General features: G+C 39.9%; 6 protein-coding genes and 2 pseudogenes across 10 annotated transcripts in view; 4 read left to right on the top strand and 4 right to left on the bottom strand.

The window, feature by feature from the left end:
- mcph1 (microcephalin 1) overlaps positions 1 to 2,189 on the bottom strand; it is a 37,861-nt gene extending 35,672 nt beyond the window's left edge. For 3 of the 4 annotated variants that reach the window (XM_034201743.1, XM_034201745.1, XM_034201746.1), the window contains exons 1-5: positions 2,059 to 2,189; positions 833 to 887; positions 647 to 738; positions 438 to 556; positions 81 to 165 (exon numbers count right to left, since the gene is read on the bottom strand). In XM_034201743.1, coding sequence (XP_034057634.1) covers positions 81 to 165; positions 438 to 556; positions 647 to 738; positions 833 to 866 — 330 coding nt within the window. In that variant the 5' untranslated portion in view covers positions 867 to 887; positions 2,059 to 2,189. Of the gene's footprint in view, positions 1 to 80; positions 166 to 437; positions 557 to 646; positions 739 to 832; positions 904 to 2,058 lie in introns of all 4 variants that reach the window. The other variant, XM_034201744.1, reaches the window with a different exon arrangement.
- Positions 2,190 to 2,628: 439 nt separating this feature from the next.
- npy4r (neuropeptide Y receptor Y4) lies at positions 2,629 to 7,188 on the bottom strand. The gene is made up of 2 exons (XM_034201742.1): positions 7,052 to 7,188; positions 2,629 to 5,103 (listed from the first exon to the last, which is right to left on the bottom strand). Exon 2 carries the CDS (start codon positions 5,031 to 5,033, stop codon positions 3,678 to 3,680), a length of 1,356 nt encoding a protein of 451 aa, XP_034057633.1. The 5' UTR covers positions 5,034 to 5,103; positions 7,052 to 7,188; the 3' UTR covers positions 2,629 to 3,677.
- A 793-nt stretch (positions 7,189 to 7,981) lies between these two features.
- LOC117536765 (beta-microseminoprotein) lies at positions 7,982 to 9,177 on the bottom strand (the record flags this gene model as incomplete). The annotated part of the gene is given in 4 exon segments (XM_034201771.1): positions 7,982 to 8,117; positions 8,741 to 8,843; positions 9,086 to 9,150; positions 9,152 to 9,177. Coding segments are annotated over 4 exon segments (315 nt in total), but the record flags the coding sequence as incomplete, so codon positions are not given.
- A 1,254-nt stretch (positions 9,178 to 10,431) lies between these two features.
- Positions 10,432 to 16,551, bottom strand: LOC117536804 (sphingomyelin synthase-related protein 1-like). 2 transcript variants are annotated; one of them, XM_034201843.1, is made up of 6 exons: positions 16,463 to 16,551; positions 13,147 to 13,770; positions 12,969 to 13,064; positions 12,719 to 12,836; positions 12,397 to 12,547; positions 10,432 to 11,828 (listed from the first exon to the last, which is right to left on the bottom strand). In XM_034201843.1, the coding sequence occupies exons 2-6, from the start codon at positions 13,764 to 13,766 to the stop codon at positions 11,524 to 11,526; spliced, it is 1,290 nt and encodes a 429-aa protein (XP_034057734.1). In that variant the 5' UTR covers positions 13,767 to 13,770; positions 16,463 to 16,551; the 3' UTR covers positions 10,432 to 11,523. The 2 variants fall into 2 exon arrangements, with proteins under 2 accessions (XP_034057734.1, XP_034057735.1); XM_034201844.1 differs by lacking the exon at positions 16,463 to 16,551 and adding an exon at positions 15,303 to 15,444 and having other exon boundaries at positions 11,524 to 11,828.
- Positions 16,255 to 18,191, top strand: LOC117536806 (annotated as a pseudogene).
- A 45-nt stretch (positions 18,192 to 18,236) lies between these two features.
- On the top strand, positions 18,237 to 20,283 carry zgc:153981 (dual specificity protein phosphatase family protein). Its single transcript, XM_034201845.1, has 3 exons — positions 18,237 to 18,436; positions 18,607 to 18,824; positions 18,920 to 20,283. Exons 1-3 carry the CDS (start codon positions 18,312 to 18,314, stop codon positions 19,129 to 19,131), a joined length of 555 nt encoding a protein of 184 aa, XP_034057736.1. The 5' UTR covers positions 18,237 to 18,311; the 3' UTR covers positions 19,132 to 20,283.
- A 34-nt stretch (positions 20,284 to 20,317) lies between these two features.
- On the top strand, positions 20,318 to 21,559 carry LOC117536774 (annotated as a pseudogene).
- A 1,206-nt stretch (positions 21,560 to 22,765) lies between these two features.
- Positions 22,766 to 25,553, top strand: LOC117536773 (dual specificity phosphatase DUPD1-like). Its single transcript, XM_034201793.1, has 4 exons — positions 22,766 to 22,904; positions 23,889 to 24,076; positions 24,154 to 24,377; positions 25,195 to 25,553. The coding sequence occupies exons 2-4, from the start codon at positions 23,898 to 23,900 to the stop codon at positions 25,416 to 25,418; spliced, it is 627 nt and encodes a 208-aa protein (XP_034057684.1). The 5' UTR covers positions 22,766 to 22,904; positions 23,889 to 23,897; the 3' UTR covers positions 25,419 to 25,553.
- Positions 25,554 to 25,624: the final 71 nt, after the last annotated feature.

Genomic DNA, 25,624 nt, shown 5'->3' with positions numbered 1-25,624 from the left:
AAAATAAAACCAGTGACATCTGCACAACTTGACAACAGTGGTCCAGCAAAAAGATGTCATGTAAATCTGAATCTGCTCACTTTCTTGTTCTTCAACACGGGATTGCTTTCATCATGAAAGGCTGGATACAACGTCTCATCCGCACGCACACCGTCATCGTAACATCTGGGATAAAAACACAAAAAAATAGGCCATCAAGGTTTCAAGGCTTTTATTGGTCATACGTGCATAGCTACAGCGTAGTTATGACGATGAAAATCTTAGGTCACAGGCTCCTCCAACAGTGCAACACAATAAAACAGAAAACATTTTTTAACAGATTCAAGACATGAATAAAATAACAAAAACTTTTGTAATACTTCATGACAATAAAACAAAATTAACTTAAAATGTGTTAAAATAAAAAAGAAATACACAACTCTCAGTGTTAGTCTTACCTGCCGACCCAGAGCACAGAGACGAGCCTCACATCACTTTTCTTTGCATTTCTCCATGTAGCCGGGTGACCGTTGTTGAAGACTACATGTGTGACTTGTTTATTGAATGTTTTTGGTATCTGTAAAAGAAAAGGCATTTATATTATGTGTGTTATTAGGTCATTGGTATCAATAAAGTGCAAATGTGTTTATGTGTCATGCTGTCTCACCTCAGCTCCCATTTCCTGCAGCTGCTGAACAAATGGTTTTGAATAGTTTGCGGTTTTGTCTGACGACCAAACATCAACATAGGCAACAACATCTGCAGACACATTGAACAGAGTTATAGATTTGCACAATAACGCAAACATTTTGGCTTGAATTAACTGTAGTAAAACAAAGACAGTGTACACTACCTTTAAGAACTGAAGAGTCATTGCCTGTGGTCATTACTGGTGCCTTTAGATTCACCTACACAAAACCAATACTGAAAATTATGATATTCTTTTAGATAAAATATCAGCATTCCACAGAAATGTGGCTCAGTGACACATTTTCAGCACAAAACATGAAATCAATTGCTGGCATCATGCTAAACACAAACAACTGATGGGAGTCAATCAATGTTGAGAATGGGGCTGCTACTCTGGATTATTTCCCCTTTAGTCATTCTACAAAGTATATTTTTAACAGAATAAAAGACGTATTTGTCTTTTTTGTAGGAATTTTTCTGACCATCGGTCAAAAGAAAAATTGTAATATTTGTATATGTTATCATATCATGAAGTATTAGATTGAGGAAATAAAACAACTAATCACTGTGTTTGTGTTTTACAAGGGTGAACATTATTTGAGAATCAGAAATGTTTTTTTAAGCAAACGTATATAAAGAACAAGCTAAATTAAGACAAATAAGTACTCAGACATGACTAAAAATGGGTAGGATGATTATTGCCCAGTACATTTGCAACAAAAAAAGTGTTTGTATTGCACATTGCAGGTTCATTACACAAGCTATTTCTGTAAATCTACCAACTACTTGTTGACTACTTCTAACCAGTGGAGATACAGGTATTTGATCTAAAGCTGTGCTGCTACATGTTTAAACTTTAAACGAATACAACACACAGGAAACTGGAAGTCTGGCGTGTATGAAGATCTGCCGATAAACACGTTTGCTTTTCTGTGGGGGTCCATTATGTCTGCCGACCTTTGTCCGCATTTTAAAAACCCATTACTTCAATATTGTGGTTTTTAGTATATCTAATATCTGTAATGGAAAGGGTAAAGTTAAACCGCCTGAAGTGAGCTATGTAAACCATACATCGAGTAATGTTAGCATCAAAAGGGACATCTACATTATGACATTACTGTGTATCAAACACCTGTGTTTCTAACCTACATAAAACATGTATTAGCTAGCATAAAGAGCTAATGTTGTTGACATGTTACTGTTAGTTTAGCTTCGTTTCGTTGCTAAATTGACGAGCTAACATACTTGGTTATTTTTAGCATTGACGCTGGTGTGGCTAACTTGGGTTAACACTTCCGTTATTTGCTGGCATACGTATTATACATACTTTTGACTAAAGGCATGAACACAGATGTTAAGCAGTGATTGTAATAACTTCCGTGAACTTACTTTATGCGGCAGTGGAGTTTAATACGCTCAGATTCAAACTAAACTAAACTAAACTAAAATGTTCGCGCGTGCAGTTTGTGATGCAATGCCTTCTGGGACAAGGGCTATCATTGGTTGCTAGGAAACACACGTCACTTCTATTCTATGCGATGGCCGAGGGAACATCGTAGCTTCCTGAGAAGGACCCTAAATAAGAAGTATATTTGAAACCAGGAGACGTAAGTATCACTGCTATCTTTTTTGTCTCTTTTGAAAGAAAAATCACATAATTATGTCAAAATGACTTTATTTTCATATATACCGAGGAAACCGTCATTAATGTGCGTTGGAATAACTGGACAAAGCTTATGTTTTACACGTTATCTGTTAGTGTGAAAGAACAACAAACTAGAAATGCCTAGAAATATATTAAACATGTTTTAAAGTTAACATATTGCACCATCTGAACAGAGATACTTATACAACAATGCAATTGACATCAATATAATTATAATGAAACATTTGCACTTGAGAACACACCCACCCACACCCCCCCCCCCCCCCACACACACACACACACACACACACACACACACACACGCACACACACACACACACACACGCACATTAATAGAAGTGTAAAGTGCATTCATGAGCTAAATAAAATACAAATTCTTGTTACATTATTTAAAATATTTAACACAAAGAATAAGGCATTTGAGGTATACCAATATACAGCATATGATAGTAATTTGATTATTAAACCAGGCACATACAGGACTATATCATCATCAGTCTCACTTAAACACAGTTCTCAGCAAGCATTTGGATTAGATACACAATATTTAATATTTATACTTTGAAGATATTTGAGAATGTAGTGCACCTCTATAAACGGTACAAAATGTAACATCCATTAGAAGTGTCTGATGGCATTTATATATATTTTATTACATCTAACCCAACTGTCTAACAATTTTATAAAATATTACAGTTTACCTCTATGAATCGCATTAATGACACCTTTTGTTTCACTGTAGCAACTCACACGCCTATTTCAGAGCACACATGCCATAAATACAAAAGAAGTAATAAAATGTAAGAAATACAACAGCAGCACTACAAAAGAAAACACATAGGAAAGTATTGTTGGTCAACCACAACCCTATAACAGCAGCACAATCCTCTAAAACGTTACTGAATGGATGAACATCTTTATAAAGCAAGATATTCCCTCATTTGGTATTTTTTTGATGTTCGTGGTGAGGCAGACGCTCTCTAAAATCACAGTTTAATTGGCACCCAACAGGACACACGTTTGATCATTTGTTATTACAAAATGGTGAAATGGTTTGATTTTACTATGAACTACAATTTGTTTCAAACGTCTAGGGGCACAGCAACAGATTAATTCGAAATGACATTCTGTTGATCTTTTGTTCTACATAAATACACTTCCTACTGCTACTGCAGATTAGGAGTAATCAACACCGTACGGCAAACATCACTTCAAACCACTGAAACAAATGTTGCACTTTAAACCACTCAAATATATTGTGATGCCATAAAAGGTATAAAACCAGCAGGAATAAGTCCTGTAATTCAGTTTATCTGTCTGTATCCTTCTAGTGCAGCATCCTTCAGGTTGTTATATCAAAGAGAGAGTTGCTCCTGCACGTGAGAGGCACAGAGGAACGGGACACCTCCATGTGCACAGTGGACATGGGGAAACGCTCGCACTCTTCCTCAGGCGGGCTGCAGCGGCAGTGCAGGAGCACCTCTCTCACCTCCTGCCGGAAGTTGGAGTTGAGGAAGCCGTAGATGATGGGGTTGATGCAGGTAGAGGACATGGCCAGCAGGTGGCAGAGGGAGAACAGAAGGTTGTGATGGCAGATGGGCAGAGCCTCCTGGTTCCAGTCTGACACCACGTTGAAGATGGTGAGTGGCAGCCAGCAAAGTGCAAAGGCTGTAATGAGGGCGACCAGCATGATGTTGATCCGTCGGCTGTTTGTCATGCGTTGGCTCTCTGGGGTCCTGGCACGGTCCAGCATGTCTTTGCGGTGGCGAAGGCGCACATAAACCTTAACATAACAGAGCAGGACCAACAATAAAGGACCACAGTATTGAAACAGCAGGAGCCATGTGGTGTAAGCAAGTCTGTGCGGCTGGGAAGGCCAGTGCTCCAGACAGGCCTCCATGTGCGGAGTAATGGGCGCATAAGAAAAGAGGGCGCTGTATGCATTTTTAGGTGAAGATGAGTTTTTGTATGTGAAGGAAACAGGTTGAGGTGTTGATGCATTGATATAAGGAGGGGCTTGGTGATAGAGTGGAGACTGGGGCAGCATGACATTAGTATACGGCTCGCTTGTTAGCAGCTGAAAGGCCAGGAAAGGAGAGGAGGTGAAGCAGGCCAGAATCCAAATGAGAACAAGCACCGTGTAGGCCTGAGGGATGCTTGGTTTCCACCCAGAGGGGTTAATGATGAGCTGATGTCTTTCCAGAGCGATGAACACCAGCGAGAGAACAGACACGGTCACAGACACACACTGGATGAACGGCACCAGCCGGCACAACAGCGAGCCAAACACCCAATGGTCCATTAGTGTGTATATGACAGTGAAGGGGAGGCAGAAGACACACACCAGGATGTCAGAGAATGACAGGTTGCAGATGAAAATGCTGGTGACATTGACCTTCTCCCTGCGACGGGCAATGATGCAGATGAGGCCGATGTTCCCCACAAGCCCCAGCACCATTGTCATGCTGTACCAAACCACCAGACACGCCGTGAGGACAGGAGACATAGGGCACTGCTCATCATGCCCGAGAACAGCGAGGTCTGAGAGGAGCTGCGTTTTATTCCCCGACCACTCCTGCACAGACTCGTGAGTGCTTCTCCCCTCCTCCCATGCTGGGGAGTATGAAGAGGTGGAGCTGTTGAAGGGCAGAGTAAGAGCTGGTGGAGAAGAGTGGCTCGCATTGCCACTCAAGGACATCTCACCAAGACTTCAGTGTCACCAGCCCTCAGGATCCAACCGTCCATCCCAGTCCTCTTAAAACATGCATCTGGGACAAAGAGACAGGAAGCACAGAGGGAGACAGAAAAATACATCTTTATTTATGATTTGAAATGTAATCCCTTTCATAGCTCAAAGATTTTGTTCATGTGGAAGGGATACTGTTCTGTCATTGTGAAAGGGAGGCAAGAAATAGGCCTTTATCTTTTAGCTGAAGAGGGATTAACCATCTTAATTTAGCATTGCAGCATTCCACTTACAGTTCTTGGTCTTACTTATCTTTCTATTTCTCTTCTTTGCATCTTAAGAACTCAGACTTGTCAGTTCTCCTCCCACAAATGAACCCTCAAGTCAGGTTTCAAGACTGAACATAATAGCTTAATGACAATTAAATTACTATGCATTTATTTTTGGCATAGTCTTCGATTTTTTGAATGCACAATCAATTGTATAGTACATTGAAATGAAAGGGCATGCCATTGTCAGAATCCTAAAATTATATTTGAGCTTCCTCTCCTGAAACCTCTGCCATGTGCTGTGAAAAGCAGCATTGCGAGAAAAAACAAGCCTGTCATTTTCCATTAACAGCACACACACACTCAGCTATCAGTCACTTCACACCACATCATTACTAACATACTCTGTCAGTGTGTCAAGGGAACTGCAGGCAGGGTGGTACAGCCTTAATCATCCAAGTGTAATGTCACCCGTGACCAGATGTAGAAAACAGCTGTAACAGAGTATATGAACAATGAACACAAGCAGGAGAAAAAGTGGGAATGTCGCTTTAGAGAAATATGAGCCTGTCACCCTCCAATGATGAGCAAATCAGCAACTAGATGTGCCATTTTGATGGTCCCCTTTCAAAAAGATCGAAGCAGGATGAGAAGCACTGTGACCTGTCACTGTGCTGGCTGTCATATTCTTCTTTTCAGCCTCAGCTAAGTGTCCTCCATCTCTGAGAAAATAGATCTCTCTCTGAGACTGGCTTTCATTTTCCTTGAAGGAGACTCACCTTGATTCTGTCTTTAGTATTTTTATGAGAGCAGTTGTGCTGTATAATGATTGTATAACTTGCATTGTGATCAATGTTTCTCTCAAATTCTTCTGCAGTATCTTCAAAACTGTCACACTGCATAACAATTTAATGTATTCTGCATCTGCCAAAATTAATGTCTGTCTTTTTTGTGACTGGATTTCTCCTTGCAATTCCTCTTAGAATATTATTTGGTAATTTGACCGAAATGTGAAGGTGGGTATGTACATGTATAAAGCCATCCTGGAGGGCATGACAAAAGGATTTGCTCGAAACAAATTCATTAGACTATAAATAAACGTCTGTGAAAATGGAAATCACAAGAGGACAGATGGCGCACATGTACTTGATTGATATAGAATCAAAGAAAAAGCCCAACCTATGAATGAGTCTCTATACAGTCACTGATTTGAAATTATTGTTATACAATATACTTCTCAAATAAGTTATTTTTATTCCAGCAAAACACCAGTGAATATTAGAACCCACTGGAATTTGAGGTTGTGCATTTATTTTGCAGAAACACACAACATATCCAGTCAGTGGGACAATTAAAAATCAATTTAGCATGTGGAGGCGCAGTAAAGGAAGCGCTGTAGTGGGCTCAGCCTCAGATAATAACCATAATGTGATTATTCTGTGCTGGGAGTGATTATTGTGGGTGAGACCTCCCAAGAAATCATTAATTACGACTCATGAGATGGGATGGAAATTCACACTATGTGAAACATTAAGTATCATTTCTATGGTTTTCATTTTTTTTTCCATTTTGAAATTAGTTGCTCTCATATTGTTCCGTGCATTCTTCAAAAACAATTACAATTCTAGATGAAAAACAGCACACTTTCAAAGCTGACATTGGAGAAACAGCACAGCATTAGTTCTACATCTAATTAACTGAAAATCACACTGACTTTTCCTGATAAAACTGATAATTGTGTGTAAAAAATAAAGCACTCACGTGGTTGGTTGGCTGGAGTGGAGTGTGTCTGGGATGCTGAGATGTCAGAGGAGACAATGCTCTGAGCGGCTGTGAGTCCACAGAGAGGAGAGCAGGAGAAGGAGCTGAACATCACCACCAGCAGAACGTCTTTCTGTCAGAGGCGGTGGGCGAGCGCATCCCCGTGATGATTGGGCCAGAGCACCGGGCTCTGCTGTCACACAGTGGTGATTTCATTCAATTACATGCTGAAAAGGACACCTGCTGCTACAGAGACATACTGTACAGCAGGCAGGTACAATCAGGCCATTATCTCTCTTTATGTATTTTTCTTCGTTTTCTTTGTTTTATTCTCTGTCAAAGCGTCTTTGAGTTTTTAGAAAAGCGTCATGTATTATTATTATTATTATTATTATTTAAATGTTTTGTTTTCACAATTGAATTCTGCACATTGCACATTGTAACTGCACATATTGTGTTTTTATTATATTTGATTTTTACGGGTATACCTTTATTCCATCCACATTCAATGTAAATATTGCTATATTTTAATGTTAATGTAGTTTTCTTAAAATTGTTTAATTGTTTATTGTTTAAATACCTGTTTCTGATTCTGATTAGAAATGTTTCTATTAGCTACAGGCAAAACAAATATATATAGCAGTATAATGACCTGACAACTCACAATAAGATAAAGTTCAGATGAATTATTGATTGAGCTTTAAATATAAATTCTTTACACATTTTATTAGATATATTTATTATCTGTTCATAGTTTGCTTCCAGAACCCCATACATAATGTTTGGATTTTAATTATATTTGTCTAAAACCTTTTGTCAATGACAACTTAAAACAGGAAAAGGAAGACAACGTTTGATTCATCTGTTTTTATTGGTTATTTACTCGATGTACACAGCATACAATAGTTGATCAAATATGAAACATTTAACAACTTGTTGGTGCGTTTAGACGAGGTTACATTCCTTTGTCGGGTCTGACTTCATCATAATCTTGGCAGTGCAAGCCTCCTTATTTACCACCAGCTCACATTCTGCAGGAATAACAATTGTGTCTGCGTCAGGGATCCTGAGAAAAAAAGAAACATTACTTTTAGATGAAAATGAAATCCAAACAGACAGAAAAGAGGGAGGGAGTTGTAATGTTTATACTCACTAAAAGGAGGGGTGTCTTTTCTTTTGTGTAGAGCAGGGGGTTGTGTTTTTATTTTTAACTTCAAATGTATATTTTATTTCAGATTTCCTTTGCAAGAGATGAGCCACTGGCAATAGGCAATTTGTACCTTTTTAACAGGCCTAAAAAGCAAGGCAAGTCAGTCAAAAAATGTTGGTTAGAGTATTGTAAAAAACAACGCAGCAGGAATACTTTTAATGATACGCTGGGATAAATAAATCCCCAGGGTCCTGCTGACAACAGAGAAACATGGACGTGTTGTAACTTCCACAAAACTCAGACAGAAAAAAGATCAAAGATTCAGGGAGACTGGACTCACATTCTTAACTAAACAACCCCTCTGCTCCAGTATCGTCTCTACCAGGGGATGGAGAGTGGGGAAGGACAGGTTCACAAGGGTGATAGGGGCTTTTTGGATTATAACACATGAAGGACGTAAGGTATAGCCTCATTCGCTACCGCTTCTAAGAGAGCATTGCTTGAAAATAAAAGAGACAAAACATTTTAAATAATCTTACTTGCTACAGCAGCTCATGCCCTGGCCCATACAAGAGCACTCAATGCAGTCTTTGGTCCATTCAGTGCCAAAATCATGCTGCTTTCCATCCTTATCCACACACCCTGTAAATAAATAAATAAGACCACATTCAGAGGATCTGTGGAGTGGCTTATCAAACTCTGATAAATCTGTGGCCTTGACTAACTCTATGTGTGATAGTGTGTCCATAGCTGTGGTTTTGAAGTTCTGAGTCAGGTCACAGGTGTTAAGACAATACACAATGATGATACACAATGAAAACAGACCAGTTTTTGCCAGACTGTTGTTTAATTGTGTCTCGTCTAATGTTTTCATGTCCACTCACCTGTTGGAGGGTTGTTCAGGTCTTTCAGCACTAACTCCTCGAAGGAGCAGTCAGAGTGACACAACCAGTCCAAGCAGACAAACGAACACATGAAAAGCTTCTCAATTCTCTAATTTCCCCTCCTCGACTCCTATCCTCGTGTCTTAGTCCCGCCCACAGGAGATGCGAGCGGAGGAGTCAAGGAGGGGAAATTAGAGAATTGAGAAGCCTTTATGGAGAGAAGCCTGGGGGAGTAAAGATATCTGTAAACAACGAGTGATCCCTGACCTTCATTATGAGCCTCCTTTACATTGAAGAAAAGGGTTAATGCCTCTTTTGATTCGTAATGTTTACACAAGTTTAAAAGTGACAAATACCCAGAAAAGGATGTCAGTGTCTGACTCTTGTAGCTGTTGTAAATAACACAAATGCATGTTTGAGGTGATTTGTATTCATCTCGTTTCCAAATGATCAAGTATACTCATTTTTAAATGAAAATGTCAATGTTTCAAGCATTACAGTATGTCTGAACCATAATGCATGTCATAAGATGTATGTGATTCAGTCTGAAGAAGTTAGATTAGTAAGGATTCACATTTAACCTTGAACAAGACATATTTAGTCTTTGAGATAACTTGAAAATGTTTTCATCTTAAAAATATTTTCATTTGTTAATCATCTTAACCTTAGCAGCCCACCAGCTTAATTTAAAAAAAATCATTTGAATTGTGAAAAGAATCCCCATTGATATTATTTACCTAAGCACTTTTTAATTTACTTGCCAATACATATTTTACCTCATCTAATACTATACTACAAACAATATCTATATTGCTAAAAATATAATCAAGAGTGCAGTAGGACTCAAATGTAATCCTTCATTAATTTAAAGCTAAACTACACGATCCAATTGTATCTACATTTTGGCCGTAAAATGAGGTAAACTGGGACAGCATGATGTCTTTTAAATGTAATATATCCATCCATATCTTCATTGATGTAGAATCTCTTATATAAAACATGTTTAACCACAATTCTACAACTAAGTATTCCAATAAAATATATAAAGTGTCCTAATTTCCCTTTATAAAAGTATAATATACTACTAAAATACTACTTTTGATGTGAATCGGTCAAAAGAAAGCGGATCGCTGTGAGGACTCTCTAATGGAGGCTTTATATTCAGGTGCGAAACTGCATAACTTTATTGATAATGTTTGAATAGTGATGTGAGTGTAATCAGATATTTGTTTTAAGGTGTGAGGAGAAATACGTATGAAGTTATATTGATATTAAAGGCACACCTCACTAAATCATGGCATTTTCACCACTGATAGATACTGTATGTTGTTCTTACAAAGCACAAGCAATGTGGAATTTCCTTTAATATGTCAAATTAATTTTATTCAACAAATGCAAAAGAAACACATTAGTAAAAACCAGCCACGGAAACAGTCAGTCTAAAATATAAAAACTGTTTTCCTCGTGTAAACTTGTATTGCTGAGCCAAAAGGCAGAGATAGATTACTTGCATTGCAAATAAAGCAAAACAAATTGTAAACAATTATTTCAAAGATATACTTTGGATCAACCATGACGTAAACAATATACTTCGAAACTTTGTTACCCATAAACCCAGTCTTTGTACTGTGCAACAGAGTTTAAAGACAATAAAGCTTCAAAAAAATCCATCTCCACACATTTCTATAATCATTACATAATTAACAATCTGGAATAAAAACATAAAACGGTATTAAATTAGGATAACAAAGTAATCATACTAAGGCCTAACTGGCAAAACTGGACATTATAATAAATGTTCAGATATTTGGTTAAGTTGAACTGGGAGGCTACAGTAGCCCAGTGATGACATATCAAATACAACAAAGAGTTCAATTAGTAAAGTGAAAAAAAGTGATTGAAACCGAGCTCTTTCATTAGAGAACAGGAGGAGTTTTCCTGTTGCACAACAAAATAAGCTGTTCCTCCTTTCTTAGTAGTTACAAGTGTCAAATGTCTTGCAGCAAAACAGTATCAACCTGCATTTCAGCTGTGTGAAGCCTCCTCAGTTTTCTGCTGTAGATGTTGAGTGAAGCCAACAGCCCAAAGCACCAGTGAACCTTCCCAAAGTGGAACATGATCGATAAAAGTGATTCATCAAAGCAAAAATAAACAAAACCATCCGTACCTAGGGCCTATAATCCAGCTCCAGTATTTATGCTAAACTAAGATAACCATATGCTGTCGTCTTATTTAGCTAAAAAAACAAGAAAGCATAGGCATATTCCCAAAATGTCAAACTAGTATAAGATTAGTTACAAAATAAAAATCATTCAGTTATAGAAATGACGGGAAAAAACTCCCACATCAAGATAGGAAGCAGCATTTTAAATAAAAGTTTCTCCTTCAGGCTTTAATATAACTGTCTGTGTTCATTGCTGCAGCTGCACTTTGAAACTCTATCCGATCATAGATTTCATGAAGGCAGGTTTGCTGAAGGGCCAGTGGTACTGGTTGGGCACAGGTCCGTTCACATTGCACTCGAAGAAGGAGAACATGGGGAACCATATGCGCGCTCTCCGGCTGTGCTGGAAGGCGCGGGTGTTTGCTAAGGTGTGGTAATAGAGGAAGAGGCGGGTGGTGATGTAGAAGGCGATAAACACGTCGATGGAGTAGTGCTCGTGAGCCGCCAGGATGAAGAAAATCCCAAACAGGTTTAACACCCAGGAGATGGTGTGGATAAGATTCCAAGATCGTGGAGTGTCTGCAAGTGAAAGCAGTTATTAAAGGATAAGTATATATTATATATAATATAGTGGTATTCACATTTTTCTACAAATCCCATGAAAAGACCAAAAACAACAGTGAAATTATTCTACTAACAAATGTTATTTGTGAAGTCAAGATGAAGCTTAAGCTGATCACCAGCAGTGTAATATATGGTACAACAATCTTGATGAAACACTCCTGCTGGTGGAAAAACTGACTCACACCAAAACATATCTAATCCATGATTTAAAGTAGTCCAAAACAAAATCACTTTTTACTCACAATTGATGGCGTATTACTATTTGCCACATATCTCAACAAATATATTTGAAATGTATGCACCATGTGACGTGTTCATTCCTAGTAATGTCATACTTCTACACTAAATGTGTATTAATCCGCGCCTGAATGCAAATGCACTATTTACTCCAGTTTGAATAATGTTGTTGGTTTAGATCTTTTTACAGGATTTGTTGACAATGGTGAACTATATATAAAAAATGTCAGCTTTATAATTTAACAAATGCAGCTGTACTATACTAAATAAAAGCAATATCACTTACATTCAGTTACAAAAAAGTTGAGCAATGTGATGACAACGGTGTGTCCACTGAACATGTAGTCTCCACAAGTTTGGACGCCTGTCAGAGTCATCCCAAACCCACTCCAGATCAGTAGTGCCCTCTGCATCTTTCCCCAGATATCACCGTACGTCTGAGGAGCAGAAAGATAACATTCATGGCGTGAAACACAGAGGCAGCTGTTCATCAGTTATCACAGTGGGAATGATGTGTTCAGAACAAACTGTAAGGCTGCCAATTAGCAACAACAGCTGAAAATGGCACATTTGATCTAATCTGCACATAATCTCATGCTGCTTCCCACCTTACTGGCACACTTCAGGTGCTGCCCAGGCACGGAGAGCGAGGTGACAAACATGGTGCAACAACGAAGCAAAAACACAGTTCCCATCAGAGAACACAGCCGTCTGAAGAGGATGGACCTGAAATAGAGACACATACTCATTACATGCCCAAATGTATTTGCATTGCAAACACACTGTATTTTATCAGGTATATCTCATTATGTGTATTATAACACGCATCAGTGATGGAAAACAGGAACAGTGGACTACCTGTGTCTGTGGAGGAGTAGGATCAATATAAACATGTAACACAGGATGACGCCACAGGCTTCAGCCATTGCAAAAGCCCAAGGGATTCTGGGAACACTGTCAGAGATAGAAAACAAGTGTATTAGCAAGCAGATTAGATATGATGCAGGAAAAGTGAACTATGGACTTGCTCTTCTACCTGTCCAGAAATATGTCAGGAAGTGGGGGGTACGTCCTCATGTCCGGGACTCGCTCATGTACGATGACCATGACGAAAGATGTGAATCCAAACACCAAAAATACGTATATGGAGCTGACGATCGTCTTCCACACCTCTGGGTCCAGCCTGCCCGACAGGTGCTGCCTACACCTCCCGTTATAGTGTGTGTGAGCCGTAGATGCTGAGCATAACGCAGATCTGTCACCGTTCCTCAGCCTCAGCTCTGTCCCATTATAAAAGCGATCCCCTCCATTACACCTCCTGTCAGCTCCATCGCAGCTCCACTCCCTCCCTGCGGTGCCCAGCAATTGCTCAGCAGGGGAGCTGTCTGCAGGACGGAGACCCAGCTCCTCCAGCTGCGCCTGGTTCCGTCCCTGGAGCCGGCGGAGGGCTATGGTGAGCCTCTTGATGTCTCCCAGGACGGTGAGGCCCAGCGGAGGCCCCCGTAGGTCGGCCTCAGTCAGAGCCAGCAGGCTGGGCCCGTCCAGGCGGTGCTGGTCACACAACAACTCCACATACTCCCCGAAACCTCGTTCCTGCAGCCACTGGGCCACCTGCTTACAGCTCCAGGCGCTCACACTGTCCTCTAACACTTCCATGACACTGCAGATAGAGACACGTAGAGGCGTTAGTCAGGTAGGGCTGTATGATCATAGAAAAACATTTGAATGCAAAACAGCCTGACAGTCACCAATTGACATTACTTTTTCATTTGCATCCTATTGATCACAATATGTATTATTGCCCTGAATGAGCCAGAATTGTGACAAATTATTATTTTAATTCATCTGCTAATTGTTCTCTGGATTTAACAACGAATGAGTTGTTTGATCTTTTAAAAACGTCAATAAATAATAGCCACACAGTCCATTCAGAAGGTGACATCTTCAAATGTCGGGTCTTGATTAAAAAACAAGTTAAAGGCGAAAAGTAGAGCAAACCCTGAAAGATCAGGAACCAGCTGGCATTTTTGCTTGAAAAAAAAGAGTAAATTATTCATCGTTTATCAAGATAGTTGATTAATAATCTTCTTTCAATCACATAATCAAATGATCAATTGCTACTTTCATTCATTCTTCTGGCAAAAATATATCTATTGGTCTTTCAATTTAGGACTGTTGGTCAGACAAAATATAATTTAACAGATTTTGTACTTGTTAACAATTTCTTGTCTGTTCATTGAATAAATGATTATATGATAATAAATATATTTGTCCAAATTATAAAAAATCACATCTTAATATTTAATTTTACAAGTGAAAACACACAAAATGCACCTTTATAAATGACTGATCATCAGCACTATAACACAGTCTCTAACATGCTCTGAAGGCATGCATGTGGCAGGAATGTTAATCAATGACAGATCTGGATGCAGTTATTTGCCGTTAGCTCTACATGCTGCCGGCTTCTGAGCGTGAATACACCAACACAGTAATACATGTGTTCACATATGTTACTGTACAGCAGAGGAGTGACTTACAGCCTAAGTAATGACACCCTGATCCACGTAAGGTAGTCCCATGTTTCACATTATGTCTCAAACAAAAACAAACCAACAGGAATTCAATCTTGAGTATGGATATCCTCTCTGTTAAAGGTTTCAATTCATAAGAAAACAGCCACTAACCATCCACAACACAAGCAGTTCAATGAGTTTCTCTCCCTCAGACAGATTTAGATACTGATGAAAAACTCTTCTTTGCTTTGTCTTTTCCCCGTTCCTGCCCTTTGACCCTTTGATAAGCTCTCTGCAGCGCCCTGTCCTCCTGCCTGCTCCAAAGGTCTGCAAGCTCCACCAACACATCCGCACCGAACGTGAGCGATAGTCTACATGCTGACTGTACTGCTGATACAGACTTCAAATTACCCATGTAAGCAGCTTTCAGTTATCAGTAATACACGAAGCAGCACTAGATGTCGTTTTTAGAACTAAAATCAAATATTGATAGCAACATCCTCTTTTGAAAGTAGCAGGAACTTAGATTTTTGTCAATGACTTAATGAATCAGTGTTGTATACCATTATATCAAATAGTGTCTGACTGAGTTAGGGATCCAAGCCGGACGACCAAAAATGTCTCATCAGCTGATTAATATGTGATATTTACATGTCTGAAACCTAAAGCAACTCACCTGGGTAGCTTCTGCTCCGTTCCCTCTGAGAGAAATAGGTTATTTTTAACTGGCCCCTAGATTTAACTGGCAACATAGCTGGGTTCTCTGCCCGAGGCTTTACTTGGGGATTCATAAGTGCCATGTCAGCTTGTTTGGCTGGCTTACAGTGAGTCAGAGAGCAGTGACACACAGCAGTGACACTGACAGAGAAAGCCCATCAGTGTGTGTGTGTGTGTGTGTGTGTGTGTGCGTGTGCGTGTGTGTGTGTGTGTGATTGATTGATTTAAAAGTTTATTAACAGCTTGTATATTGGGTACAGTACAGTACAGCTCAAAACATACAATTGTTAAGGGGATGCAGACCAGAGAAAGACTTTCGTCTCGTTTACATCAGGGTCCCCCATTTCCAATTCATCATATCATTTAAGACATATAAGACATATTTGACATACAGATGGCTTATTTACAATTTACATACAGGTGGTTTTTTACATACAGATTGCTTATTTACAATTTTCATTTTGGATTTCGTTCTAATACATCCTAACCGGACATTTAAGACATACCAAGTCTACAGATATACAGTTAGTAACAGAGTCTAAAATGCGAGTATATACATAGATGGGGGGGGGAAGCTGTCCATTGAACGACAGGTTGAGATTTGTACCATTACCGGGGCCAGTTTTGCAATGCTCTCCCCCGAAGGTGCTCTTTAAGAGAGGTTTTGAAGGTAAGTATAGTTTTACTTTCCTTTACAGTTGTGGGAAGAGCGTTCCACCTTGATGTGGCATAATTGCGAAACGTGTATTCCCCCTTTTTTGTGCCAAATCTGGGTTTCACATGATTTGTGGAGCTCCCTCTGGTGTTATGATCATGGTATTCATGTGTGTGTGTGTGTGTGTGTGTGCGTGTGTGTGTGTGTGTGTGTGTGTGTGAGACACTATCTGACAAAGGGCTCATAGTCTTTTTACCACAGAACCCAAAAACAACGCTTAATTTCAGCATTAAATCAAATTGGAGCGATGAAATCCCTTTTTATTGGTAGTGTGGCAAAGTTTAAACACTTTAACATAAACAAAAGTAGAGAGACACATAGCCAAACCAGAAACAAACAAGTAGCATGATGTACTCTAGTAGTTTCAAACTTATTTTACAAAATAAACAATAGTTATCTCTTACCATAAATCCAGTGTCACTGTGCTGGCAGAAGAAGTAGAAGAGACAAGTCTTCCATGGCCAACATACTTCTGACAACTAAGCAGCAACCCCAAACAGGAAGAGACATTAATAAACAACACCAGTAAAGAAGAGCTGCTGGGCTCATGCTGGGCTGCTGATCAAAGCACACTGACATCTGCTGGACACTTTTAGGTAAGCTAGGATCTGTTTGCAGGTAGTGTTTCTCTAGATTTAAAGGGGGAAAAAAGCAAATGTCATGCACTATTTGGTTTGAATTTGACAGCAGCGGTTTTTAAACTACCTATGTAAATATGACCACATTTTCAAGAGTGTGAGTGTAACTGAGAGTCTGTGCCAAACTTTCACCACCTGTGTATGACAGTCAGAGGCTGTAGCAGCTAACACAGAGGCAACACACAGCAGCAGGACTTAGTTTGAGGGAAATAACAGAGAAGATTACACCCTTTAAAGTTTAGAAATGGCAGAACCAATTTCTGAGGCGAGCTGTAAAGACTCTGACCTAGAAAGGGATGAAAAATGTGGGACAGAGGATCAAAAGAGGACTTGGAAGACCCGACTCTGCAGGAGCTGGAGGAGGTTTTACATTCAGCTCCACGCTCCTGTCGCCATGGAGATGAAGTGTGGCCAAATCTGTACCTGGGGGACATGTGAGTATCCTGTGTTTTATTTAAATCAACATTTGGCTAAAATTGTGCATTTATTATGTTTTGTTTATGTCTCATGAGGAGCTCGGCCTCTGGCAGCTGGGCATCACTTATGTGCTGAACTCAGCGCATGGAAAACTGTGCTGTAAGGCCAGTGATGACTTTTATGGAACCACGGTGAAATACTACACCGTCCCAGCCAACGACCTGCCAACATTTGACCTTTCACCTTTTTGTTACCCTGCTTCTGAGTTCATACACCAGGCTTTGACATCTGGAGGTATTGTAAGCTGCCACACGTGTGCAACTTTTACTTTTTGTCCACTGCTCAAATGGCTTGTGAATGGTTATATTTTACCTTTCACTCACTAGATGCTTTTGTTGTTTCGTTTTTTGGCTGGTGAGTGAGTGATGCAAACGTATCATCCATTAGCATATTTAACAAGCTTTTAGCTGATGCATGATGGTATTAGTGTGTCCTGCAGACATATTGTCCAGTGACACCACACACTGGCTGTGGTTACATGACATTTATTTGTTTGTGTCTTTATGACGTCCAGGCAAGGTGTTTGTGCACTGTGCTGTGGGTGTGACGATTCATCACCACCTCAGTCTTCTGTCCTCTCCACGCTGTGTGCAATAGAAACGCTGGATTTTCCCAAACAGAGGCTTTTTACGACAGCATAGCCCTACTCCGAAAACTGCAGGACGAAGGGTTGAATGAGCCAAAATAAAACAAAGTGCAGAGCAACCCATAGTTATAAATCTAAATAATTGTCCTCCATTAGTCTGCAGAAGTCCCTGTTCTCATTCACACAATGCAAGACTGTCTCCATTTGTATCATATACTGTACTGTAAGTATACACTCACCAGTTCAACTGTGTGCATCCCTCCCATCCCTTGTCCTCTCCTGATGCAACTTCTGGCTAGGAACAGAGAAAGTCCCTGTCTTTTCCAGCTAGACCTTTGGCAGCAGTGAACAGACCAATCAATGCAACAGCAACAATAATAACTACATGCACTCAGAGAGAACTCCCTGAACACAGGGAGCTAATTTTGGATACAAGCAGGCATTCAAACAGCCACCTGCTCTCGTCTCTCACTGAGCCGCACACTCACTGCTGCTGGGGGCACGGCGGACACACACACACTCTGCTGGAAGAGCTGTCTGTGTGAGGGGAGAATGTCAGGGACCAGTCAGCCACAGGACCTGGAGCTCATTAAAGAACTAGAGCTCATCTTGGATTCCTGCACACTGGAGCTCACACCAGTGGATGAAGTCTGGCCCAACCTGTACATAGGAAATGTGTGAGTTCTGTGTGTTTAGAGTATGTTGTGGACACCTTAAACAGCTCTGCAGGAGAAAATGTACCCGTTTTATTAGCTTGTTAAAGTTTAAAATCGGTGTATCTGCATCTTAACATCATTTGATGATAGCCTACTCTTTCCCTGATGTGACTGTTTTGTGTGTTTTCCAGTGCGGTGGCACAGAATAGAAAGACATTAAATAAGCTCGGCATCACTCATGTCCTGAACGCAGCACACTCCAAGCAGGGCAGCATCGGTGACCAGAGTTTTTATGGGGACTCCTGTGTTTACTTTGGCATCCCAGCAGAGGATTCAGACCGCTTTGACCTCAGTGAGAACTTCAAACCTGCAGCTGCCTTCATACATAAAGCCCTGAAGAGCAAAGATGGTACGGTGTAGGAATGTGTCACGCATTGTCCCATGTCAAAGGTTTATTATGCTGTTGTAAAAAGAATATTTCCTTTCACATTCTCCTTCCTACAGGAAAAGTGCTGGTGCATTGCATCATGGGAATGAGTCGATCAGCCACATTGGTCCTGGCTTACTTAATGTTGCGGCAGCGTTTCATTCTGAGAGATGCTCTGAAACACATCGTCCAAAAGCGACCCATTTATCCAAACAAGAGCTTTCTGTCCTTGCTCCTCAAACTGGATCAACAGCTGACATTCAAACGGAGGTTGTGTCCTCTTTTATGACACCTCTCCCTCTCTTTCTTCTCCTCCCTCATCACATTAGACCTCTATTCCCATGAGTTACACTCCACTTTAATCTGTACGGAAAATATCTGTAAATAATACTTATTTTTACTTTTAAAGTTACTTTTCATGCACAGGTTTAACTTCTGGCTACAGCAGCAATGATCATGTGTTGTAAAAAGTGTATTTATTCTCTTTGTATTATTTTCATATTCAAACTGTATTCAAATGTTCCCTGTCAGAGTTGTCCTGCATGTACACAAGCTTTGTAAATATAGCTTTATGACTCAGTGTGAATATGAATTAAAGACATTTTGTGTTATTTAATTGAAATATTCTGGCTGGTTTTAATATGGAAAAAGTGCCTTGAAGAATTAATGTGCAGTTAACTTCATGTTAATGTCACTGTTGTAGTTTATATTCATCTTAAAGAGTAAAGACACTGCTATACCTGAACTTATATATCCTTAGGTTATGTAAACCAAATGCCAAAATGCAATAAGCATAACCTACTTTTCCTTATTTATGGTAAATAATTCTGCATGATGTAAACACAAATGCAGCTGAAGTAAATACGTCACTGGAGATTGTTATTCACAGCATGGATCATATTTCTTAAAGGAGCAGAGCAGCTGGCGTTACTCCGCAACATAGAGACACATACAGCACCGGTATGTGTTACATAACAGTCTGCAGTAATGGAAACTGAGCCAGTGAGCTAATGTCAAAGTTCACAGGATAGTGCCACATTGTTGACCATAAGAATCAGACATGAATCAAAATGCTTTAGATGTGGTTTTTATTTGGGAGTTGAACTGCTGATAGATGCGGGATGTTATGCCACCAATGAGTGTATGATTACAGAGTTATAAAAGGAAGCAGTCATGTGTGAGTGTTTATTGAGAAATAAGAACAAGCTAGGAAAAGAGTTTGCCCTGCCCCGAAGGTAGGTGAGTTCACATAGGATGACTCAGACTGAAAACAGGTTAGTTTGGGGATTGTTAGGCTTGTCTGTACAGAATGTATGGCTTTTAAACTACAGATAATTATATTCATTATGGTTTGTAAGAAAGGTTCATTGTGAGAAGAATATTGCTATGAAACACAGCAGTGACAAGGGAACTTTGTATAATTAAACACAGTGACATCTTGTACTGTATGTGCTTCTTTGTGTGTTTGTGTCAGTATGTCTCTTAGAGATCCTCCGTATAAACCTCCTTCTGTCTCAGCGCTGCAGGAATTCCTGCTGGCAAACAGACGACCGACAGGACATGTCAATGAAGTCTGGCCTAACCTCTACATAGGAAACGAGTAGGTTCATACACCTGACAGTGGATTATTATGGACGGTGTGGAGGCTGATGATGCAATAGAGTTCAAGCTCAGTCCGTTCTTTTACCCAACAGCACAATACATCCGAGCGGCACTAACCATGGGAGGCAAGTCAGTCACACTTACTGTCATGTTAGTGTGTGTGATAAGATCCACACTCATTGGCTACTTCAGGTACCCCTGTACATCTAAATCAATGAAATACAACTGTTCTGCCATTAAGTCTAATTTTTATAATTAGATTTTAGTCATAAATGAGGGTATTGTACTTCATTATAATGAGAGGTGTTTCTTATATTCTGTCCCCCTGACTGATGTCAACAAGGGATGACAACAAGAACACCTTATTAATGTTTTCCAGTACAACACCCCGTTTTACTATGAGCTCAGTAACAAACAATGGAATTCACACATATCTGTCAACACACACTTCACATGATGAGCTGATGATGTCACGGTGCGGGGCTGTAGAAGTAATTTGTACTTGTGCACCTCATAAAGTAAAACATTTGCTGCATATATCCACTGTCTTCCTGTCCATTTTAGAGTTAATTTTAAGATTGTATTGTTTGTTTTTAAATCGCTTAATGGGCTAGCCCCTCAGTAGGCCTCCGACCTGCTACAGGTGTACACCCCCTCAAGGGCTTTGAGGTCGGCTGATCAGCTGCGGCTGGTAGTCCCTAAAACTAAGAAAAAGACCAGGGGAGACCGAGCCTTCTCAGCGGTAGCCCCCAGGCTTTGGAACGACCTGCCCCCCAATGTTAAATTGTCGCCCACTCTACAAACTTTAACATTTTAAAATGTGCTATAGAAATAAAGTGGATTGGATTGGATATATAGTGATGAAAGAATTAACGGCAAACATTACTATCCCAGGACGGGTGTTTGTCCACTGTCTGATGGGCGTGAGCCGCTCTGCCACGTTGGTGGTGGCCTTCCTGATGATCGCTGAAGGCCTGAGCCTGCAGGAGGCAGTGGCTGCTGTCAGGCCACAGAGACGTCTGTCCCAACCAAGGCTTCCTGATGCAGCTCTGCAGCCTCCACATGGGCCTGGAGAGAGGGAGAGGAGAAGGCGACGGCAGGCTGAAACACTGTAAAGACACATCAACATTATGCACACATCTCTGACAGAAGTGATGCAATTTCAGGAAGCCAGCAGAAAAAGTCAATCAAGTCGAGTCTGTCCATCAGAGATGAGTGATATGGTATATCACCACCAGCAGTTTGAAATGTAAATATATTACAATGAATCAGGTTGCGTGAGGTGTGTCTGCAGGTCTGCGAGATAAAGCCACACTCTGGTCTATGGGTGTAACTCACATACCTCATAGGTCAGCAACGTATCAACACAGGTCAGCAGTTCTACAACGACCTTGAGGGGGAAATGTCACGGTGTTGAAGCTGCAGACCATCTGGAGTTCAACCTCCAACCTGTCTGAAATCCTTTTGCACAGTTCACAGACAGTGGTCAGTCTGCAAATGCGGTCAACAAGCTTAATGTGTTTCCTTTTTTACATGCGGGTATAACAAGAGATTGAAAAATTACACCCACTCTCTCCTTTTAACCAAATGTTATATCTTGTTTCTTGTTTTGTCTTTAAGCATTACTTTAATTTTTCACTAACAACAATAACGCATTTTCTTCTAACTTTGGTTTATTAAAACTGTCATATTATATCCTCATTTATATTTTATATGTATCTTTTTTATGTATTTATTATGATCTTAATTAGTTTGAATATATGTAATTGATTTATATCTTTTTTGCTGAGATAAATAAAAATCTCTACAAAAAGTAAAGAAATGTTTAAATGAAAAGCACCCAAAACAATACAATTGACAATTGAGAAATGTAAGAGTTATATTCCAATATTCTAAAAGGGTTTGCACAATTTGATGGAATCAGACAAAGTCTCAGTCTCTTACATTATCGCTCAGCCCCAACAAGAATTTGTAGGATTTAACAACTGAATTTAAGTTTTATGTCGCCAGAAATAACTGTCCCCACACCTGTCCACATACAAGTTACATTCTTAGAATGACAACACAGCAACATGCCTCTTACCTAACTTATTTTAGTTTTCTGGCATTGTTTCTCATGATTTATTGTGTTTCTGTACAAGGCATTAGAGGTATTAAACCACATAAACAATGTAAGTGAGTATAAGTGAGTATAAGTGTGTGTGTGTGTGTGTGTGTGTGTGTGTGTGTGTGTGTGTGTGTGTGTGTGTGTGTCACACTGTTGAGGTCAGGTGTTGTCGCCCAGCTGCCTAAAAATATCATCTTAAACACAGAGCCCAAGAGAGCAGTTACTATTCCAGTATTTCTCTCTGTTGCCTCACACTCACACAACTAATGAATACATGTCAGCTGTGGAAGAGTTGCTGGTCTGCAATCCTGCTCAGTAACGGATTTAAAGCTTTAAAAAGTTACAAGAAAGAGGTAAGTAATTTACTTTCTACCAGTACTTTTTTACAACAATCACCCTGTATGAGAACATTGAACACACCATCGGTGTATTTTCCTCTTTTAACAGCCAATATCATGAGTAGATAACACACCTGATCAGCTTCAGTTCATTCTGGGACACCATTCACTGTTTACTCTAATCTACTCAATCTGAGAATGATGTGCATTAAAGTGCTGACATATTAATGAGCAAGAAAGTGCAGCAAATACAACAGAAGTGTATGAAACTAAGACATTGGAGGGTCTTTACATCTTTGAAAATGGAAATAATGTTATAATTTTCTTGGTTGATATAAGATTAACTAACTGGGGGATTCATTAAGAAAAGTGAAAAGTTAATACATTAATAAATGGATCAAAAGGTAAGGTTATGTTATAGAAAAGATGGTGTCCCACATCACGCATCTACGGAGCCCTGGAGGGTTCATAGAGAGAACAAAATAAATAAAAAATAACGCCACGTTTTATTAATTCGTGCGCACGAGATATTTTTTCGTTTTCTCTCTATGAACCCTCCAGGGCTCCGTACGCATCCTTCACTCAAGTTTAATATTAAATAGTAAATTATAAAAAGTATTAAAAAGCTAAATGTCGCTGGCGTGTGACTGTTCTCAACCGGGTGAAAATAGACACTTGGTTAAAGATAATTAATCAACTAAATAAAGTAATCGATACTTTTTTGTTGATTGACTTATTAATAAATGGACTAATGGTTGTAGCTCCAAGACTGTATAACTTAGCCTACTTATGTATAAGTTACATGGACACATTTAAGTGTGAAGATAAGAATGTGTAGACTTTGTTTGGTGTTTTTGGTGAAGTTCAGGACTGTGTGCGTGTGTGTGTGTGTGTGTGTGTGTGTGTGTGTGTGTGTGTGTGTGTGTGTGTGTGTGTGTGTGTGTGTGTGTGTGTGTGTGTGTGTATGTATGTGTGTGTGTGTGTGTTTCTGGGCAGCAGAGGTGAGCTATGTCCTCCTGTGAGGTGAGGTCCAGAGGCAGGAACCCGTACGCGGCGGTGCGGGTCGACCCAGACAGTGACTACATCACCCCGGGGACTTTAGACCTGGAGCAGCTGTTCTGGACCGGCACTGGGGCTCAGTATGCACACGTTAACCTGGTGTGGCCCAGAATCTTCATCGGGGACGAGTGAGTGAACACACACAGAGAGATGGTTTTATGACTCTATTGATGACAGCTTCATGATCTCTGTTTCATGGGAACAGGAAAACAGCTCTGGAGCGGCCCGGCCTCAGGGACCTGGGTGTTACACATGTCCTCAATGCAGCAGAGGGAAAGTTTAATAACGTGCTGACTGGTGCTGATTACTACACTGACATGGAAATACAGTACTTCGGTGTGGAGGCTGATGACAAACCCACCTTCAACATGTCCCAGTACTTCTGCCCCTCAACACAGTTCATCCACGAAGCCCTCAGTCAGCCGCAGAGTGAGTCCTGAAACATTAAATAAAAGATACCCTTTCAATGATATCAACGTCTCAGAAGCATACTTGTGTTATCAGTATTATAATATATGACCTTACAAGTCATTATAAAAATGTGTTCTGATTATTGTTAGAAAACATTTACAAATATGTAGTGCTTATAAAATTAAACAAGGCTATAAGCAGATCATAACACATTATCAACATATTCAAGATGCATTCCAGACCAGGGCATTAAGGTTGGGCTTGTCCAAAATCTTCTATCTAAATATAGATAATTTTATATCTGAATAACAATCATCAGTCCATAAATAAAAGGTCTGTATCAAAGAGTATAAAAGCCTATTTTTGTATATGTTTTTTAAGTGGGATGTCAAATGAAATCCACAACTTTGGTGATGATTGCTTCAAAATATTACAGATCCGAGACATTTGAGTTAGTATGCTTGTTATTATCAATAGATTGAGCTTATTCAGACTCAGAATACCTTTATTCGTCCCACAGAGGACATTTCCAATTTAGTTACAGCAAGAAAAGAGCCAGACAGCTTAATATTTCCCAAGAAGCATGCAGAAAATATTAAAGATAAAAAAATGAATATTACACAATAGTGTGTCGTGTACCATGATATAGCCTACTGTATTTCACAATATGATTCCATTGAAAGATTGAGAATGTTGATATTGAATCATCTCCCAGATCTTATGGGCATCATAGAAAGTGTTACGCAAAGCCCTTCATTGATCATTCTCTGGATAAGAGGCTTGTATACTTCACTGTTTCTAACAAATCCATCTGTCCCAACTTGCTTTGTCCCAGACAAGGTTCTGGTGCACTGTGTGATGGGTCGCAGCAGGTCAGCGGCTCTGGTCTTGGCCTACCTGATGATGAAGCAGAGCCTAACGGTGGTGGATGCGGTGGAGCATGTGAAACAGCGGCGCTGCATCCTGCCAAACCACGGCTTCCTGAAACAGCTCAGAGCCCTGGACATCAGGTTACAAGAGGAGAGGCTGGCACAAAAAAGAGACATACAACAACAATAGCTCACAAAGATAACAGAAGGACAGATAATATCTGTTATTACTACTTAAATGTGTCTTCTAAATCCCTCTCAGGTATATCAAAAATGTTCTTCAGGTTTCTTTAACTAGTGTATCATTAAAAAAAATTATTTTCCACAACTGTGTCATGGGTGAAAACTTTTCTTGCACGAACAATCAGCATGTAGCGTATGAGTATATTTAACACG

Source organism: Gymnodraco acuticeps, unplaced genomic scaffold (genome assembly GCF_902827175.1).
Source record: "Gymnodraco acuticeps unplaced genomic scaffold, fGymAcu1.1, whole genome shotgun sequence".
Lineage (NCBI taxonomy): Eukaryota > Metazoa > Chordata > Actinopteri > Perciformes > Bathydraconidae > Gymnodraco > Gymnodraco acuticeps.
This window is presented reverse-complemented; position numbering and strand designations above follow the sequence as displayed.